The sequence below is a fragment of the Sarcophilus harrisii genome, chromosome 4 (genome assembly GCF_902635505.1).
Source record: "Sarcophilus harrisii chromosome 4, mSarHar1.11, whole genome shotgun sequence".
NCBI lineage: Eukaryota > Metazoa > Chordata > Mammalia > Dasyuromorphia > Dasyuridae > Sarcophilus > Sarcophilus harrisii.
In genome coordinates, this window is record NC_045429.1 from 13545651 (window position 1) to 13565994 (window position 20344).

At 41.3% G+C, this 20344-nt stretch overlaps 1 protein-coding gene across 1 annotated transcript in view; it reads left to right on the forward strand.

Moving 5' to 3' along the window:
* ITGB3BP (integrin subunit beta 3 binding protein) overlaps positions 1 to 17557 on the forward strand; it is a 45009-nt gene extending 27452 nt beyond the window's left edge. The window contains exons 4-9 of the mRNA XM_012547563.3: positions 2591 to 2660; positions 5384 to 5462; positions 6213 to 6306; positions 7268 to 7318; positions 12972 to 13022; positions 17220 to 17557. Coding sequence (XP_012403017.1) covers positions 2591 to 2660; positions 5384 to 5462; positions 6213 to 6306; positions 7268 to 7318; positions 12972 to 13021 — 344 coding nt within the window. The 3' untranslated portion in view covers position 13022; positions 17220 to 17557. The remainder of the gene's footprint in view (positions 1 to 2590; positions 2661 to 5383; positions 5463 to 6212; positions 6307 to 7267; positions 7319 to 12971; positions 13023 to 17219) is intronic.
* The last annotated feature ends 2787 nt before the right edge of the window (positions 17558 to 20344 follow it).

Below are 20344 nucleotides of genomic sequence, written 5' to 3' on the forward strand. Positions count from 1 at the left end.
GAGTCTTTGTAAAGAAATAGTGAAAATGCTATTCCTGATAATCTTCACTAAGAAGTTTGAAGATCATTTGAGAGAATGGGTCTTGCCATGTTCACAGTTTGGCTAATTTTGGAATCTGTCTTTTTAGGAGATTATAGGAATAGTAATTAGGGGAGGGTGAGGGGACAAGGGGAAGGGAAGAAGTCCAAGGCACGGAAGAAATTTGTGGACCTTAATACCAAAATAAGATGACTAAGAGAATGCTGGCACTCTCATTCCATCCCAGGGAGCACCCCCACTTGTACTGAGGCCATGGAGAGGGCACTAGTAGCTTCCACAAACCGTGTTCTTGAACACACCATTAGCATCCTGCAGGTGGGGAGCAGCATCCACTGGGCTGTTCTGGTAATGCCCAGCTGCCTCAGAAGACTTCAGCCCTAAAGAGGAAAGGACAGTGTGTTCTTGGCAGAGCACATCTTGGCAGAGGGGTTCTAGTTGCTGGGATAGCCAAGGTCGATGGGGAAGAGCTGTTCTCTGGTCAGACAAGGACCTCCAGAGGCTCCTCTTTGTGGCTGGGTTTGAGCTGGTTGCATTAAGCCTGGAGTACTGCTGTTTCCTCAGGAAGAAATCTGTTGGGCCCTCCGAAAGCTTGGCCCGGTTATCACACGGGAAGATCTAGTGGATAGAGAATGTCCGGTACCCAGATTTTGGCATTCGGGTGGGCAGAGTGCTCGCTCTGAGTTGGGCTCTCGCCGTATCATGCACACCTTGGAAGATGGACACATCAGACCATTATTAAACAGGAGAAGGGAAGTAGACAGAATGTAATTACAAGGCTGCTCTAATGGCCCCAGAAACAGAGGGCCAGCTTCCGAATGCCAGTGTTCCGCCACTGTTCTGGACCTCCAGGTCATGGAGTACATTCTCCAAAGAACCGAAAGTTACTGTCGCACAGATAATGATTTGTGTTAGGAATGATGGTCTGACAAATGAGTCATGAAGCCCAGGAACAAAGGATGTCCTCAGCAGACCCTACAATCAAAGAGAACCTACTGGCCGTTTGGGGAGGGCAAAGGCTGGGCAGAGAGGCAGGGTGCTCCGCCAGTGTCCTGGGAGGGCAGGAGCGGCTGTGGGGCCCCTGGGGATGGGGTGAAGCCCCTGGATATGTTTGTGGGAAATGTGGATGAGATGTGAGGGAGTAGTGAGGTGTATGAGGTAGCATGGGCACTTACAGCCTTGTTATTTGCCCAAGGAAATGTTGGGAGTGGGGCATGACTCCTGTTGTTTAGCAGGATTTCTAATTCTTAAGAGCTTCTTTCCAGCCAAATTTAGGATTTATTTTTAAGAAAATTTCTGGGCCCTGGGTTGGTTCACAGTCAGCAACTCCTTTGTTACGCAGGTAGCGGCTTGTGCCATGAGCCAACGCCATGTTTGTGGTGATAGTGGCCATGGCTGCCGTCCATGGGTGGTCTCCAGCAAAGGGGCCAAGGTCCCCAGTGCAACTGCCCTGAAGCACACCCTCACCCGTGCTTGAGGCTTTCAGCAGATTGAGTCTGCAGACCTGGGCTTGGCATGGGTCCAAGTTACCTTAGGGGGTCACTTGTAGCCCCTGTGACTCCTCCCAGCAGTTAAGATGGCCGGGCACATCCCTAAAGATGGCTCCCTTGTTACTATTTTGTGAATCAGGAACCCAGGCCTTTTCTACAGAGGGCCTTTGTCTCTAGGATTCATTTGTCTGCATTGCTAAAAAGACCTGAAGAGGTTTGTTTTCCTTTCTAAAAGGAAGTTAAAGTAATTTATTTTCTGTTACAAGTATTGTTATCAGAGAAGAAATACTCTAATAAATATTATATTTTATTTCTATCCTGAGGCCATTTTTAAAAAGAAAAAAAATTATAATTTTCAAAATATAGTAAAGAAAAGCTCACTAGCAGCTTGACCTTTGGTCAGTTATTGTACTCTGGTTAATCTTGACAGCCATTCATTATGTGTGTCTCTTATTTAATTACAAATTTCTCTTTTGAAAATTAAAAATAATTTCATCCAAACCATGTTGTTCTTTAAGAGAAAAAATGGGATTTGAGAAGAAGTGTATACTGGAGGGCTTCCTGTATTTTCTAAGTAGGCTTATTATGGTCTTGCTTTGGGAGAGCGTGATGTCCCAGCTAGGCCATTTATGTCTTATTTGTCTTTGCATGAATCTTTGAACCTTCCTGGGCCTAGTGTGGCAAAATGAGGAGAGAGGATGATTTGAGGAAGTCTTAGGCCTTGTCTGTTGCTAATCTGGAGATCTTCCTGTTCTGGAAAATTAATGATGTCTGAATCCTGGTCAGTTTGAGTGCATTCCTAATAAGTCTGTTTGACTTTTCTCTTTAATGTATATTCCAGTGGAAATTATACAGGAAAGATCCTGGGTATCTATTGAAAAAAAAAAAAAAAAAAACAAATCAATTTGGAGCACAAATAAAAAGCAAATGACAATCAGAGAAGTTATTGACTCTGTGCCCTCTTCCTGTAGGAAATTCCAACTTCTTTAAGAAAGGTTTGAAACTTCCACCTTATCTTACACTTTCCCTTAAATGTGCCTTTTTTTTTCTACATTGTCCCAAAGAGCAAGTAGAAGCTGATCAGAGCCACACAGTCCCCAGGAGAGGGCAGCCTCGAGCAGAAGACAAAGATGAGTAAGTCATGTCATTTATCTCTTTCTCTGGGAAGACAATGTTATTATTGAAGTGATAATTTAATAGAATTAATTTCCTAATAGGGCAAATTACAATTAAGTCATGTTAAATGACATTATCTATTTTCTTAATAAAATTTAATTCCCAGAGAAGAAAAATATTATTGTATTCTCTTTTTATTTACTTATATGCTAGTTAATTGAATTCTATTTTTATTTACTCATATCCTAGCTTATGGAATAGTATAATTTTGAGATTTCTTAACCCTATATTTCAATGCTGTGGCTTGTTTACATTTTCTAGTCTTTTATAAAGGACTTTCACATTTATTTTCTTGTTTGATGCCTGAATCTCCATCTTTCCCAAGGCAGGAAAATAAATAATCCGAACGAATGAGTGAATGGATGAATGAAGTAAACACTGATTAAGCTCTTGCTGTGTATAAAATACTGTGCCCAGTGCTGGGGAGACAAATAGAAAAAGTAAAGACAGTCCCTTCTCTCCCAAGGGAAATGATGGCAGAGGCAACACAGAAGGAAGGTTTCAGTTGCAAGTCAAAGGGAAAGGGATTGATTCATGGTCCTCAGTGTCCGGCAGCAGAGCAGGTGGTCCAGCCTCTTGTCTCATGTCATTTCTTCTGATGAAATCATGGGAGTTTCTGATGTCAAATCATTGGACCGGACCAGCAATTTCAGTGGCTTAAGTTTTGTATTGTGGGTCTGCAGTTGGTGTGGCTGTAGCCCCTGCAGGAGCAGTGACTATTCCTGGAATAAGAGCACTGGGATCTCCAAGTTCTTGGATTCAGGGTCTCGATTCTGAAGGAAGATTATGTCAGATAGACTTATGCACCACCACCCCCCATTAATTTTTTTTTTTTTTGTCTTTGAACACATTAAATATAGTTCTTAGGGAAGAATTATGTCACATCTTTCTAACACTTACCAGTGGCCATATATAAATAGTAGAAGGTCAAAAAGAAAATGAAAGCCTGGAGCAACTAGGTGGTATAGGGATAGAGCACCAGTCCTGGAGTCAGGAGGACCCGAGTTCAAATCTGTCCTCAGATACTTAATCCTTCCTACCTACCTACCTTCCTACCCTAGGCAAGTCACTTAACCCCAATTGCCTCAGCAAAAAAAAAAAGAAAAGAAAAGAAAAGAAAGGCCTGAGGGAGTTTAACTGACCAATAATGGCTCTTTTTCTGAGATGCATTTACTTATTTCAAATATAATTATCTAGATAATCTATCCCCGAAATTACCTACTTTTTCCTCAGATATCCAATAGTTAGATAATGCAACCTTTAAAAAAAAAAAAAACTTGAATTATCAGATTCTCTCACATCTTCATGTTCTCATAGAAAAATTGAATCATTCTTGCTTTACTGTAAACAAAAACCAGTTGATCCTGGAAGCTGTACTTGTGTTCTGAAAGTGTGGTGTTTCCAAATGAGTAACAATCTAAAGAAGAGCAGGACTGTCGGGATTCTCTTCCCAGAAAAATTTGGTACCATGCACTGTATTTTTAAAAATTCTTCCAAAGGCAAGCCTTTAGTTACACGCCAATAAAGCACATTTATAAACAAACACCTACACACTAATATTTTATGTGATCTTCCATACACTTTATGTTCTGAGAGGAAACTATATAATACAATACCATTGGCATTTCCTCCGCTGGTACCATCTGCTGCTGCAGAAAACATAATCATGGTGACTTTGCATTTTCCAAAAAACTCATTTTTAAATCCTTATTTCTGGTGAGATCAAGGTCCTTTTGTCGTCTAAAAAAGATACTGCTTTTCTGACAAAACCACATAAACCTTGGTAGGAATGTATTGGTTATGTAAGCCATTTTACATAGGTAGGTAATACATTTATGTTCGACATGTAATCACTGGCCAAGATCCATCTCAGTTTTGTATGTTAATAGACAAAACTCAAGGGGCTAGCGTCGTTGTGTGGTAAAGATGCCTTGAGGAAGGAGGTTGACCAGACAGTGGTGGTGAGGGGAGAGCCATGCCATGAGGCTGGGGGGGGGGAGAATCCCAGATTGTGCCCTCACTGACACTTTAGGGCATAGAATCAGAAAGGGAGAACCTCCCTCACCCTTGGATGTTCAGAAGCCCTTTGAAAGGCCTCAGTCTCCCTTTGCAATCTTTCCCGTCTCTAACCAAGGCTGATTCTTGTGTTGCAAAATCAGAAAATGTCAGTTTCTGTCCATAGGCATGAATCGAGGGTCTCTTGTGCACCAGCCTTGTAGAGCAAGTGTCATTCCTCATTCCAGGGGGCCTGTGCTAATTATGTGCTTTTTACCCTATTTGGGGCTTGTGTTGCTTGTTTTGTTTCCCATTCAAAGGCAGGGCTGCCTTAAGGAAAGAGATGGTAGAGGGGCGCTCTGCTAAGAAAGAGAAAAGTAAATGTCTGGAGCTGAATTTGAACTCAGGTCTTCCTCATTCCAGTTCCAATTCCCTCCCCATTGTACCATCAGCTAAAGTTGATACATTATAAACTAGCAGCTTCTTGCCTGGGTTCTCCAAAAAAGGATGGGTGCTGAGGAGTAAAGAAATTTGAATTTGGGGGAAGTTGTAGAAAAGCTAGGAAGCAAAATCTCATGTCATTTCTAAAGACCAAGGAATGTTAAGAGTTGTGAAAATGACTTAAGATGTTTAAATGTATAATCCTACTTGGTGTAATTTTTTGTTTTTGTTTTTTCCTTTTCTAGCATCATGATATTACTCTATACAATTGACAAATCCTTAGAAAAATTCATGGAAACATGGCAAAGTTTAAAACACTTACAGGTTTGTCATTTTATTGGTTATCATTCCCTCGTGTTTTATTTTGATCTTGATACTAGGAGCAGAAATTTTTCTTGCATGGTATCACAAAAGAACTAAATCTAGCAGAGTTTTGGGAACGAGAGTACATTTCATGATATTTGATGATAACTGTATTTTATTTTAACTTGATTTGTAAACAATTCTGTTAAACTTAACATTTTTATTTCCTGGGATTTCCCCCCCAAAACTGACTTTTTGATAACTTGAATTTAACTACTTTTAGGTTTTCTGATCTTTCCTTCTCCTGACCTTTGTCTTCCTTTTATTCAGTTGTAATGATACATTTTCCAATTAGAGGTATTTGTATGTGTATTGTATCTCACTAGTAAGTACCATATGGACAGAGATACCATAATAACTGACTTTATATGTCCCTTTGTACTTATCAATATTAAGTCCTTTTTAAAGCATCTCTGTAATTCTGTCAGTGCTGTGAGCTGCAGAGAGGCCCTGCCTCCTCCAGAGCAGAAGCTCTCCATGAGCGATCAGTGGATTCCCCCAAAGCACTGCTGTGCACGGGACATGATCAGCTCTTTGGATGGCTCCTTCCTTAACACTGAAAGGTTTACGAATTCATATGAAGAAAATGACAATGGCATATTTTGTTTAGTCAGACAGAACACTGTAACATGTTCACCAGATGTGATAGTGATAAGTAGGCCCGTAGACTCTTAGTAACTGAATTTTGCCATTTTTCCCCTTTTGTTTTAGACCTTGCTGGGCCAGCCAGAGCTGGAAAATCTCATCGGTGTTTCCTGTACATCACTGGACTTGAGAAGTGAATTGAAGAAAACAAGAGAACTGAGTAAATGATCATTGTGGAATTTTCATGAGCAGAAGTAGAGGGGATCCACTTTCTTCTTTTTTCCAGATTGTTTCTTAAGCTTTGCAGTTTGTGCAAAGGGAGATAACCCTTCTCTAATTAGCATATGGGGAAGGATTTCATATTTTCTAATCTCATAAAATTCTTAAATATGTCCAAATATGTCTTGATGCCATTGGTGTACTTCTCAGTGATGGCAAGAATACTGTGGCTCCATTTAAAATGAGAGGGAGATGCTTAAGTACCTCCTCAGGAGAGATAGGACATTTCTAAAGAGTGAAATGGAAAAAAAACTGGCCTTAGATTTGTAGATTGTGAAGGCCTTTTCTTGTGGAGTGGGTGTTTTAAGAAAGAAACTGGAGGAGTCCTTGATTCTGTCCTTGGGTCATGGAAGATCGGTAAGACTCACTTTCCCTGTTTGAGATATTGGGAGTGTGAAACCCGTCTCATGGCATGTTCTGAAGATTAAGGAAAATAAGGAATAGAAAGCAGACTGCAAACCTTAAGGTGCTTTCCCTGTTAATGTCATCATCCTGTGCATTGGGTTCCATGAAAGAATTTCAGTGCTGGTGATGTTTTTTTCTTTCTGAAATATCAAATATGCAGTTTATAGAAATAGTTGTTTAATCAGTTTCTCAGTGTCCCAATAGCCGTAATTTCCTCTTGGTGTTTGAAAGAATTTGCAGCTCTTCTTTATCCAAGGAGGATTCCTAAAGCACTAATCCCTCAGACCATATCTCCCATGTTATTGTGTTCTAAGCCCCAGAGATCTGAGACCTAACCAAATCCCAGAAATTATGTGTATTAAAGTTCCACATCTTAGATCTTATGCCTGTGATTCTCCATGATTTCTTTTTTTTTTTCCTGAAAAAGCTACTCTTTCTGTGTAAGGATGCATGAGAGCTGGTGGATATTAACTTGGAAAGATGATTTTTTTTTCCAGTGATGAAAGCAAGAAAATGGGACCAGCTGAGAAAGAAAACATTACCAAGAGGTAAGACTACTCGTCCTTTCTCCTGTATGATAGCATTCCTGAATCACTTGAGGCAGAGGGAACAGTCATTCCCCAGAATTCTTTGGGGTCTTGGGAAAGACTGAACTTTGCATGAGACACCTTAGAGATTCTGTGGCCCGAGAACTCCATCTCATACAACCCTCTTAGGTCCTGTTTGTAATGTCAGTTGGGCCACCCAGCAGGCCATTGGCATTTGGTGGGCATCGCTAGCAGAGAGGGGATCCACAAAGTCACTTGTAACCAGTGTTGGGAAATTTAAAAGTCCTTACTGACATTCCATCTGTGGAGTGCTCCTGCCCATGCATCGTGCCCAGACTGAGGCACAAATGTGAGTTTTCCTGGCTAGTGTCTATCCCCTGTGATCTCACATAATCTCCAGTGATTTTTCTTTTCTTTTTTCTTTTTTTTTTTTTTTTGGTGGTTTAATATCTTTGATGAATTAGGTCCATTTCCAGTTAGCTTGAGCCTGTTTGCTAGTGCGTTAAGTGATGATATCACTCACTTAAACATGAGACAGAGCTGCCCTACTTGTTCACTTTTCAGTATGCTGGCCTTTGATCCAGGAAGTCCTGGGTTCAGATCTCACCTTGTTGTTGCAGATTTTGTGACCAAAGGCAAGTTAAACACTCTGAATATTTAATCTAAGACTGCCTGCATTTGTGGAGGGCATTTTCACACATATAAATAACTTCCCCTAGCCCACTTCCACCCCTAAAACACTACAAAGATCTGGTGATCTGAGATGTAATTAAAATCTTCTCAGCATGGATTTGGCGTGTGCTCACAATGAGCCACCGTAACGAGATCTCATCCTACAGGCCTCCCCTTCAGAACCTTTGGGGTTCTAAGAGAGGAGCACCTCCTTTTGCCTGTATTAAAATATGCAGCCTCTCAGTTTTCAGATATTTTTGAAAATGTTTCCCCCCCAAGAGGTCAGCTTTGTTTTGTTCATTGGGTTATATCTGAGGTAATGCAGTTAATTAAATGCTTTGGAAGTCTTTCTGACTTACTTTGTTGGTGCTCTGGCCAGAGGGGACACAAGGAGTTTATGCTTTTCTGAACACTGTTGGTGAAGGAGTCACAATGTTTACCTGTGCTCTCAGTCAGACATCATCAGACCTGAAGAAAAGAAACATAGAGTTTTCTTTTAAGTGAGTTTTAAGTCAGATTCAGAAAGCATCAGCTTCCAACTTTTTCTATATATATTCCTTTGATGTCTCTTTTCTGTACTATACCATTAAAGATTTCAAGAGTTATATAAAGAAATACCAGCTCGTTTTTGGAAGACTTACTAGTACTGGGAATTATAAAAATTAGACAGCCTCACAAGACATATGGGGTTTTGCCATTTAAGATAATTGTGAAGCCCCAAATAAACACATGTTTATTTTTACTATTCAGAGACAATCCAACAAGGGTAGAGTTTTCACAGATTTATGGATGCTTGTAAAACATTTATGGAATTACCAGCATCAGGAGAATTCCTGCCCCTGGCCCTCAACTTTGGGTTTTCATGTCATTTATTTACTTATCCATTTCATTACTGATTTTTTTTTTTTTTTGGTTCGGTGAGGGTTGCAATTCCCATATGAGCAATAAGAAGAAAATTATGAAATTATGTTTCAGATAAGTTGATACTTCTTAGTTCATATGAACAAAGTATGTATAATTGGACAAAGGAAATGTGAATCTTCTAAGTGGTTTGAAGAAATATAACCAAATGAATTCGGTTTCATGAGAATTGCATGTGGAGTACACAGAATGGATTTCATTTCTAAATAGAAACTTTTATCAAAGAAGGATCATTTCTTTGCTTTTGTCAAGTACAGTAGGAAGTACTCCTGACTCCATATTCCCGAAGAATGTTAACTTTGTGGCTAGGAATGAAAGGTTCTTTGACTGTTGGGATTTGGATGTGGATTTTCATAATTATTTTTAATTAGTTATGCTGAAGATTTAAAACCTAGGCCTATTCTGTGGGTTGCTACAGATGGAATGTCACATTATCATCACATGGTAAGGCATGAAATTTATTTACTTTACATAAACAGCCTCTACTTAAAACAACTCGATACAAAACATTCCTTAGTCAATGGGCAGCATTTTTCTGCTTGGATATATTCATTTTTTTGTTAAGGACATAAAAAAGGGCTTCATTGTTTGTCCATGACTAGCACTTAGAGTAAACAAAATGTTTTTGATGAGAGTGTAAGCACAATGCACAGCATTTGCCAAGAGATGAAATCTAGACCATCAGCTTCGGTCCAAAACACATTTTATCTGTTCTGAGAAGAAATGTGTAGGTTAGGATATGCATATCTTAAATGAAAATGGAAGGCCAAACTTTATGTGCTGAGAACAAACAGTATTCTCAAAAAAAAAACCAAAAAACTATTTCAGCTGTTTATTACAGAAAATATTTTAGAATTTCTAGATCTCGGTTTGAAAAACATTTGTCAGAACCTAAATGTCTTATTTTTTTTTTTTTTTTTACATTTGACTTTGTTCTTTTTACATTGTAAAGGGAGGCTTAGTTGGTTGAAGGATTTTTAAATGACCAAATTTTTTCCATTATTCTCTAGCTATACTGTAGATTGAATATTGCCTTTTCTTTCCACCACCCACTGGAGTAGGTTTTTTCCCCCCTTTAACTTAAAAATGTGTGATTCTCTCCCACTCAGAGCCTTCTTTGGGGAAAAAAAATCAGCCTCCGAGCTACACTTTTATTCCCATAAGATGACTCTTTGTTTCTTTTTTATGTGTACATTAGTCTACATCTTTTTCCAAAGATGTGCTTCAGTTGAAAAAAGCCTTGTTTTGAAGTTTTCAAGATGAATTTTGGAGAAGTAACCACAAAAAAAAATGTCCTGCTCTAATACCATTATAGTCAGTGTTCTTGGAGAAGAGAAATGAAAGTCTTCTTTTTCTGACCCTTCAGTATACATTCATGCACATCTGATGGCCAGAACCCGATGCCCAGGGGCGATGGTTCGGCTTCTGACTCATGTACTCTGTTTACTAATGTTTTTGTAACAGATGTGCAGATTATTTTTTAAATGACTACTTTCCACTTGCCCAGGGTTTTAATGAAATACTTAGGTACATTAATATTCAGGGGCTCCTTAATAATTTCTGGTCAATAATTGCTCTAAAAGAAACGTCATTTGATCATTTAAATAATGAGTAAATAATTTTTAGAAGTAGCATTGGATTAGAATCACTTAGCAACAGTTACGTGCAGGAGAGGCCTAAACAAAGTACTCCGCAGACATTGCAGATATCCAGGTGCTCTGTATGTGCTGATGACAACGAAATGGAAAAGAAAGACTGTAATAATTCTGACTGGTTTTCTCTGCAGAAGGTATTGATTATTTGTGTGTGGTGAGAGATTTGGAAAATTCAATTAAAGGACTTGTGCAAAGGTTTCATAAATTCTCCTTCTCCAGCGTGTACACAGACATTGTTGCGTATTAAATCAATGCAGCACTTCACAATATATTTTCTTTGAAACATAAAAATAAATAACATTTAAACAGTTCTGCTTACTACAGAAACAAATTTGATTCTGGGAGAAGCATTTCGTCATGTGCTATCACTGACTCACACACATTTGCCAGCTCTAACAAATTTTACCGACATTTTCTCCAGAGACATATCTCACATACTATGAATGTTTAAATGAGCAGACGGGCAGGAAGGGATGTCAGCAATATAAAAATTGATCAGTTAAAAGATAAAAGCATAAGTAAAGAGATTTGTATGGTAGTCTTAATAGGTTTTATTAAATAAAAATACTATAAAAAGACAGTAATGAATAGACCGAAGGCTTTAACTGTGCTTGAGGTGGAGAAAATTATTCTGCTACATTTAGGAGAAGATTGGTTTTATATCACTCGACAGGTGAACATTTTTTTTCCTGTTTTAGCTCTGTAAATGTTATAGAGTACTAGAACTTGCCCTCTCTCTGTCCCTACCTTCTGTTCTCCCCCCCCCCCCCAAAAAAAAAAAACTTTAAAAGGTTAGACAAGTTTTTGGAATAAGTGGTTTACATATCTGGGAAAGGAGCATAATTAAACTGGTGAGTTGCATAGTAATTAATAGTAAGGAGAGAAATGGAGAAGCCATTGGATTTCTGGCCTCACATTGAGGGAAAATTTTGGTTTTATATTATATTTTATATTATATTATTATTATATTATATTATATTATTATATTATTATTATTATTATATTATTATTAAGCAGGGAAGGGGGGAGGGAAAACATACCAAAGGAAAATCAGAATTTTCACATCAATCACTTTTAGATTAAATTCAGCTATGATGCAGTAGAGAGTAGAGACACAACCGAGAATGGCTGTATTTTTGGCATTGTTAAGCCTGATTTTCCAAAGGCATCATCTGCCTTCACCAACATTAAAATTTCTAACCAACTTTGCCATGGCTATGCAAAGCTGCGTTTGTTTAGCTATCAGTTCCCATTACAAAACTCTGTTTAAGCGGGCTTAGCCTTACCAGTCAGTTATTCCTCCCATGGTCTAATTAGTAAGTAAGCCGAGACAAGATTTATTAAATCGCTGAATTAAGATCTTCCTCTATGAGGCTAAATCAGCCCAAAGTTGTTTCATACCATTACTTAAAAAGGCATCTTTTCTCATTTCAAATGTGAATTAAAATCTTAACCTCCCAAAAGGTGAAAGATTTTTGTCATATTTTAAAGTGACTGTGGTACATCATCTATGGAACAGAAGCTGCCATAAGTAGCATTTTAGCTTACAGGCTAAAATGTAAACAACTTACTTCAGCTCCTCTGTAAGGCAGGGATGGTTTGAGCCTTCCTTGTATCCCCAACACTTACCACAGTGTGTGAAACTTAGGAGGCACTTAATAAAAGCTTATTAATTGACATAATGTTGGGGTTCAACAGGGCAAACCAAAAGGTTGGGGTTACAGATTAGGGTTGCAAAGTATTCCAAAAGAATTTGCAGGTTTGAACCCATCTCCTAGTCAAGGAAAAAAGTTTATTGTGATTGTGATGCCAATTGAAGCAGGCTAAGTTCCAAAAGGATTTATTTAGCAAGAAGATAAATTTATAGGAAAAGACAGAGAAATCTGATTCTTCATGTCACTGATATGCTAATTTTATCACTTACAGGTAGGTTTAAGGGGTAGTCTATTCACTAGTGTCTCAGGAACTTGTTATCAATGACATACAGATTATCTGACTTTGGATAGTAGGACTATCCTAAGGCCAGGAGACTTTAGGATCATCGACATACAGATTGTTAGAACAACAGCACTTTAAGGTCAGGGGACCTCAGGATTATTGCTATATCTACACTAAAGTCTAGGGGAAAAAATACAAACTGTATTATTAGATTCTTAAGGCCAGGAGAATTTAGGATCATTGACAGACAGATTGTTAGAACAATAGCACTCGATAAGGTCAGAGAACCTCAGGATTACTGCTATATTTCCCCTAAAAGCTGTATCCTATCATTACTACTACTATGGAGTTCACCTTTATCAAGCTTAGTGTTGTTATTTTAATTCTCATTTGATTTAATTGGAAATATTTACTTCTCATTTTTGACAAGTCATTTTTAAATCACTTAAAATTCTTTTCCCCCACAGATTTTGGTCATCTCAAAAGCTATGAATTCCTCAAGTCCATTATTAACTGAGGTAATTTTTTTTTTTTTTTTTTTTTTTTTTTTTTTTTTGCTTTTGGGGCTGAATTCTGAAAAATTTTCTTCTCTGGTTTAAGTGGGGAAATTGTTTATATTATTTTTATTTTATCAGAAAATACAGGTTTTGTCTTTTAATTGAGCTAATGCTATTCTACTGAGGTCTATGTAAGAAATTATGGTAGGAGCAAGTCTCAAGCAGAAAGAGTAAGAATATCCTTGAGAAACACCAACCAGTTTCAGAGATGGCAACTTTCTCAAGAATAACTATAAAGGGATACTGAAATTTTAACCAAGCACCGGCCCGATGGCCACCCTCAACAGGAGTGTTCCTGGAGGCAGCCCCTTTTCCTGGCACTTCCCAGAAGGAAGTGGGATCTTTACCCATGGCTCCTAATTCTCTCTGCCATGTGGTCTCTGGCTTGTCCAGTCCCTCTTCCGCCTGACTGCCCTTCAGGTCCTGAGGGCCTACTCTCTCTTCCCCACCTCAGGCTTCCCTTCTGCGGGCTGGACGTCCCCTGTGTGACAGGTGCCAGGCTCTGTTGCCATCCTGTGCTCACTCGCTGTTCTCAATGTATGTTCTAAAGCAGGGCGCCTAGATCGGAACACTTTGCTCCGAGATGAGGAAGCCTGCTTGGAACCATGATCTCTGTGACCCTGCCACTTGTGGGATGCGGCTCAAGATGGCGTTAACTTTCTGATGAATCTCCAGATCACGATCTGCTCACACCCCAAATCCCTTTCATCCAACCACTGTCACCCCCTGCTTCCCCCCATCTTTGTCAGGGTTCTGCTAACATCTGCAGCTGAGTCTAGATGACCTGTTCTTGATGAAACTGGGCAAACTGGAGGTTTGCCTGAAATGACTTCAGGTTATCAGACCCAGATGAAAGCCTGTTGTACCCACTGCCAGAGGCAAGAAGCAGTTTTTCGTACCTACTGTGTGTCAAGCAATGTGCTAAGCACTGGGGATGCAAAGGCAAACACACATATGATTTTATTTCAAGTTTGAGCCCTCTCAGTAGCATGGAAGTTAGCCAAGAGCAGAGGGTTTAGAAGGAAAGATTAGTTTAATTTAAGATGCCTACAGGATATCCACTTCACTAACTGACGGCTGAAGATAGGGGAGAAATTAGGCCTGGATAGGGAGATAGGGGACCAGCAGCATAGAGATGGGAGCAGAGGAAACCACCATGGGAAATAAAAGAAAAAGAAAGGAGGACCCAGGAAAAAGGTCCAACAAAGGAGACCAAGAAGGGGGAGGCCCAGGGTAGAACAAAAACTGAGAGAAGAGCGCTATCAGGACACTGATTGACAGCGTCAAAAGCAGCAGGGAGGTCAAGGAGAATGAAGATGGAGAAAAGGCCATTGGCGATCATGGTAACAACTTTGGGGAAAGAATAATGAGCTAAGAAGCCAAAGTGTGGGGCAGTAAGTGAAGGGAAAGGAAGTGGAGATTCATAGTGTAGACAACCTTCTAGAGTTCAGTCACCAAAGAGAGGAGCTGTAGTAGAGATGGAAGGAGCAAAGGATGGGTTTTGTTAGAGACAGGAACGACTAGTGGGCAGGGAGAAATTGAAGATAATTGGAAGGGAGGGTAACATTCTGCTGGAAGAGGTGGCATGGAGTGGGATCATGTACGTGTAGCGGCTTAGCATTGCCAAGAGAGGCTCAGCTCTTCATCTGAAATAGAAGTGAAGGAGGAAATTGTTTCAACTGGGTGACAGGCAGGCAGGAAGGAGAAAGCTCTTGATGAACAGCCGCCGCCTTCAGTGAAATGGGAAACAAGGGTCTCAGCTGAGAGGGTGGGAGGGGGGAAGAGAACTCTGGGAGGTTTTTTGGGGGACAAAAAAGGTCTGGGAAACCTGATTTGAGTGGGAAAGTTGATTAGGGAAGTAGCGTCAAAGGCTGCTTTGAGACAATGAGGGCCCAGTTGAGGTTCTGTAAGAAATTTGTCGTGGATCTAGTCCAGTTTCATGATTTTTCTCCCACTGGGACATTAGCACATATGTAGGAGTGAGGGTAGCAGGTGATGGGATGATCCAAGGCCTAAGCTTAGCCAGACAAAGTTCAGCCATAAGGGGACAAGGGACCCAAGAACTGACAACATTCTACACTGGAGCTGGTTCATAAAGAGTAAAACATGGGGAAAGTGAGAGGGGCGCTAGTGAGTGAGGCCCGGGCGAGAACTAAGGGGTCGAGGGATTGGGGGTCACAATGAGAGCAGGGGAGGAGGAGAGAAAGACAGGTTGTGGTCGGCTAAGGGAGCGTTGGTAAGTGCTGGCCATACCAGGATCCTCGCGTGTGTGTGTTGGGAGGAGTGGGAGTGGAGGTCAGAGTGCACAGGAGAATGGGCGAGCATGGGGAAGTCGTCTCCTTGTGCGAGGGAAGGAGGAGACACACCGAGACAAGCACTGAAGTTGTGTTTGAGGGAAGGGGGTGCCTGCAGTCAGCAGATCGCATCTCCCTGAATTTTCACCAGATGGTCCACATGGACTGAATGAATGAGCCCCAAAGAAAGGGCTCAGAGTGAAGGGAAGTCCTCCCGTGCACCTCTCACCCAACCTGCTGACATAACACAGGAAGCCAAAATGGTGGAACCATTCTCGAGCCTCTTGCCATCTGCCCCTTTCCTCCTTGAGGTGGGCGGCTAAGGGACTGGGACTGTGCTGTCACTTCTGTCCTCACGCTTGTGAGTCTCCTGACTCCTCTAAATCATGTGAGCAGTTCTCAGAGGGAGCTGGCGAGGAGATGCCTTTTGTGGCCCCGTCCTGTTGATTTTGATTTGGGGGAGCTTGAAGAAGTGCCACAAAGTCAAGGCAGGAAGGAAAGAACACAGTGTTCTCCACTTCTTTGGGGCCAATCTTGGTCACCATAATTGTTGCACTGATTGTTGTTCCTTCTATCTACCTTTAGCTACCTACACCCTCCTGGTTTTGCTTCCTTCAGTTACTGCCATAATCAAATATAAATTCCCATATTTGGCCTCAGGGCCCTCCATAACCTGACCTGGTCCTTGTTCCAGCCTCCTCACACCCACCTCTCCCTCTATGTGCTCTGATCCCTGACAGTGCGCAACACTCACCTGGCACTAATACAGAAGCTTAATGGATGCCACTGACTGGCTTCTCTCTGCGTTACTTTAGGAGCTCTCTCTGGGTTTCTCTGAATTGCTCATACTCACCAGTCTTTATGCCATAATTAGGCTAGTTCCTTAGGCTGTGACCTTCCTATATCCCGGCATGTTTAGCTGTTCCTCAGCCAGTGGGTCCCTACCTTTGTTTCCAATTTTTGCAACCACAAAAGATGCTATGAGTATATTTGGTGAATATGGGCCTTTTTTTTTCTCTTTGATCTCCCTGAGATGCCAGGCGGCAGCATCTCCATTCATTAACATAATTTCAAAGTGCTTTCCAGAATGCTCTTTCCCCATCTCCTTTTGTCCTTGATCACATGCACTTCAGCCTTGTTTTGATTTGCATTTCTCTTACCGGTAATCTGGACTAGTCTTTCAGAAGGTTAATAGTTTGCTATCTTTTGGAGAACAGTTCATCCTCCTTTGACCATATTCCATCATCCCCTTTGTTCAAGGTCGCCTTTAGTCGCAGGCTTTCTGGGTGCTGTGTCCCCAAGAAGCCCTCTGCCCACCAGAACTACTGCTGGGACACACGGTGACTTGGAAAAACTGGGGTGACTGCACAGCCTCAGCCAAAACATCTGCTGGAGTCTCCTTGTTTCCACTTAGGGAACTCGTGGGGTTGGTATTCTTAGTTGGGGACTTTGGGATTTAGAGAGGCTTTCGCTTCAAGATCCATGTTTGTTCAGGCTTTTTTTCCCATCAGCATAAGGTGAAGAGGGCCACATCATAAGAAAAACATTGACCATTCTAATTAAGCGAAAGTAATTTGCAATTGCGCTCCAAGATCTTCTAGCTGACTCAAATATAAACAAACAAAAAACAAATAAATATAAGCAAAATATAAGCAAGAATCAGGCCGGAATTGAATTTTCCAAGGTATGAGAAAAATGTCGGGTTGCCAAAGCCATCCTTGAAGTACTCCTGCCGGCTTGTAAACGCTATTTTTAATATCTGGAAATGGCCGCTCCATCATTTCGGAGCTCAAGTGTGGTATGCATATGTTAATTTAGCCCCCAGCGTCTGTCTGATGACTTAATCATCTTTTATATCCCACAGGCATTAGGAAGAAATGCATTCAGTATGAACACCAAATTCGACATCTGTTTTATTTAAAGGGACAGAAGAAATGTTTGTAAACCAATCTGCCTAGCAAATACCAGTTGAGGATGGCTCACGGAACCAGGCAGGTGCACGTCGAGATAAAATTTCTTGCATCTAATTTAAACTTTACTACACACACCAGCAGATAATCTCAATGTAAATAATACATTTCTTCATGACTCTTTTATGAAAGCTTGTATGTAAGAGGATCCTGATTTATTATTCTGTAGCACAATTTTTTATACTAAGTGGAGTTTCCTATATGGAGATTTAATAAAACACATAATGGTCTACTTGATGGAATTATATTTTTTTTCCACTTTTAGAGAACTGAGTATCACAAATTAAATCTGATTCCTGTATTAAGAAATGGATAACATCAAACTCATGCTTGTTTTTGAGGGGGACGGGGCTGGCGGGGATCACCAACTTTCCCATTTAATGTATCGAAAGCCATCTTATCTAAAAAATTTATTTATTTATTTATTTTTACTTAACCCACATGCTATTATCAGGAAGCTGTTGCTAGTCAATCATGATTTCTGCCTTTCTTAAATCTCTATATGTATATGAGTAAAAGAATGAGCATTTGTGTGGTCCCTACTGTGTGCCAAGCTAAGTGATTCACTATAGTATTTACTATATATTAAAATATATAAAATATAGACTGTATTAAAATATATGGTTAGATAATTAAAGATCTAAGAGTTTCAGTGGACTGCAAGCTCAGTGTGAAGCAGCAATATGATGTGACCACCCCAAAACAAAATCTCAAACCAACGTAATCTCACACTGCACCAGGACAATGGTTTCCAGAACAAGGAGGTAGGGATCTCTTCCCGCTCCGTCCTGATCAAAGCTCAGCCCTAGTCTTGTTGCCATCCTGGACATCAGTGAACCGAAGGGACTCGAGAAGGACCCGAGTCCCTCACACAAGACTGTCGCAAGCTGTGGTTTTGGCTGAGGATGATTTGGGTTGGGGGTGCGGGCCATCACACAGCTTTGAGTCTCAAGGCCAGTAGTGTGGAGGAGGGACCAGAGGCCCAGGAGGCAGGGAAAGGCAGGGAGCAGTGGGCAAAGCTTCAGGCCAGGGCAGATACATCTCCCAAAGTGGAGGCCGTGGCTGGAAGGAGTTTGGGCAGAGCTTCTCTCTGAGAATAAGCGCATTTGCTAGACTGGTCACCGACCCAAAGCAGGCCATGAAGACTGACCCCTGGTTTAGGCCCAATGCCTCCTGCCGGCAGGAGGAGGTGCTGCCGGCCACACCTGCTTCCAGGACTTCGTTCCCGGCCCAATCCGGTTCTGTGAAGAAACCAACTCTCACCTCCTGGATTTCTCACTTAAAGTTTTTCCAGCCTGGACCAACCTCCAGGATTATGTTACAATGATCCCAGCTGGGATCCTAAGACTGTTAATAGGGCAGGGACTGTCTTTGTTGGATTCTAGGACTCCCCTCAGGCCTGACTGCTCTAGAACTATTGGACAAAAGCATGTGATATTTTAAGGAGGACAATTAGTCCACTAGCTCCAAAGTGCTAGGGACGCAAATATAAGCAAGTGAGGTCATCCCTACCCTCAGGAAGCTTACATTCTCATGGGGAAACAGTGTATAAAGGGGGAGTGCAAAGACTTGTCACGAAGAAGCCAAGTGCAAAAAGCTGGGACCCCCAGCCATCTAGAAAGCAAGTGAACATTCAAGGACCCGTTCTAGCGCCAAATGACTTTTCTTGAGATTTTAGGCAGTTTCCCAAATGTTAAATCTGCCATTAAACATTAAACTGGCACAGCCTCGAGTGGAGTTTCTGCATTAAGACCAGCTTTGGCCTCTCAGGCCCCACACGCAAGGCAGCCTACCTGACACAGGGAACAAGGGGTGAAGTTACCTTGCTTCAAGCTGTTGCCTGTGCTCACTGTCACCGGGTGACCTCGTGGCGTCCCTTCAGAACAGCTGGGAGGCCGCACTCTATTCCCCGGTTGGGCCTGGCGTGGATCGGGTGGCTCTCACTTTATCACCCCTGGAGGCCACATGAAGGACAAAAGCAAAAAGATCCCCACACAAAACAAATGTTTCATATGGCAAGGAGCACATGGCCCTGGTCTCCCAGCAACTCTCAGAGAAATTGAAAGACTCGAAGCCATCGTGTTCAGTCATCCCCAAGGCACTGGCTCCATCTCCCACCACCGCCCCTCAAGCCGGGCCTGCACAGCCCGCTTCTGGCTTGTGGCTGTCATTTGGACAGTGCGCCATCGAGCTCTTCCCCATCAAGGACCGTGATTTGCCTCCGTGCCTGTAGTTGACACATGGGTATCTCCCCCCGCCCCCATTCTAAGGAGCCCACAACCAACTTTACTGGGATGAAGATGATGGCAGTCCTCATCTGTGCCCCCCCCAGAGAGAACCATTAGATGTCAGAGGAAACACTCACTCACTACCCTTTATGCCAAGGAACAAAATGACCCAAGTCTCCACATTAGTAATTCCTTAGGAACTCTGACCTGTGACCCATCCTGTGGGACTATATCAGGGTTCCTCTTGGAAACTGTCCTGTGGCACAGAACCCCAATCAAGTCTTTCAGATGGGATTCGAGGTAAACATGCCTTGCATCCATTCCACAGAAACCACTTAAAAGAAGAAATTTTAGTTATTCCGAGTTATCAAGTTTGTGCCCACTGGCGGCGGCCTTTTGTCTCCACATCTCTCTTGTACCTAGCACGGTGCCTGATGCAAAGCTTGCAAATGGCCGATACATGAGAATCACACTGCTTTCAATTACTTAGACCCGAAATATCCAGAGTTAAGGGAAAACTGCTTTCAACTTGAATTATTCAGATCATTGCCTCAATATTTCAGTTTTCAAGGGAAAAACCTTTGTGTTAACTATTCTAGATATGTTAAAAAATTCACGAGAGACATGCAGAAAACTTTCTGAGAGGTGTCTGCCTTTTTATTTACTCATTTAGCTAATAATGGAACTAATTTTCATTTTAGTAATGGAATCCACTGTTTATTTTCCATTTCAGTAATGGGAATGTTTATTTTTCTATCCCAATTTATATGAAAGCCTTTACAAATAAAACT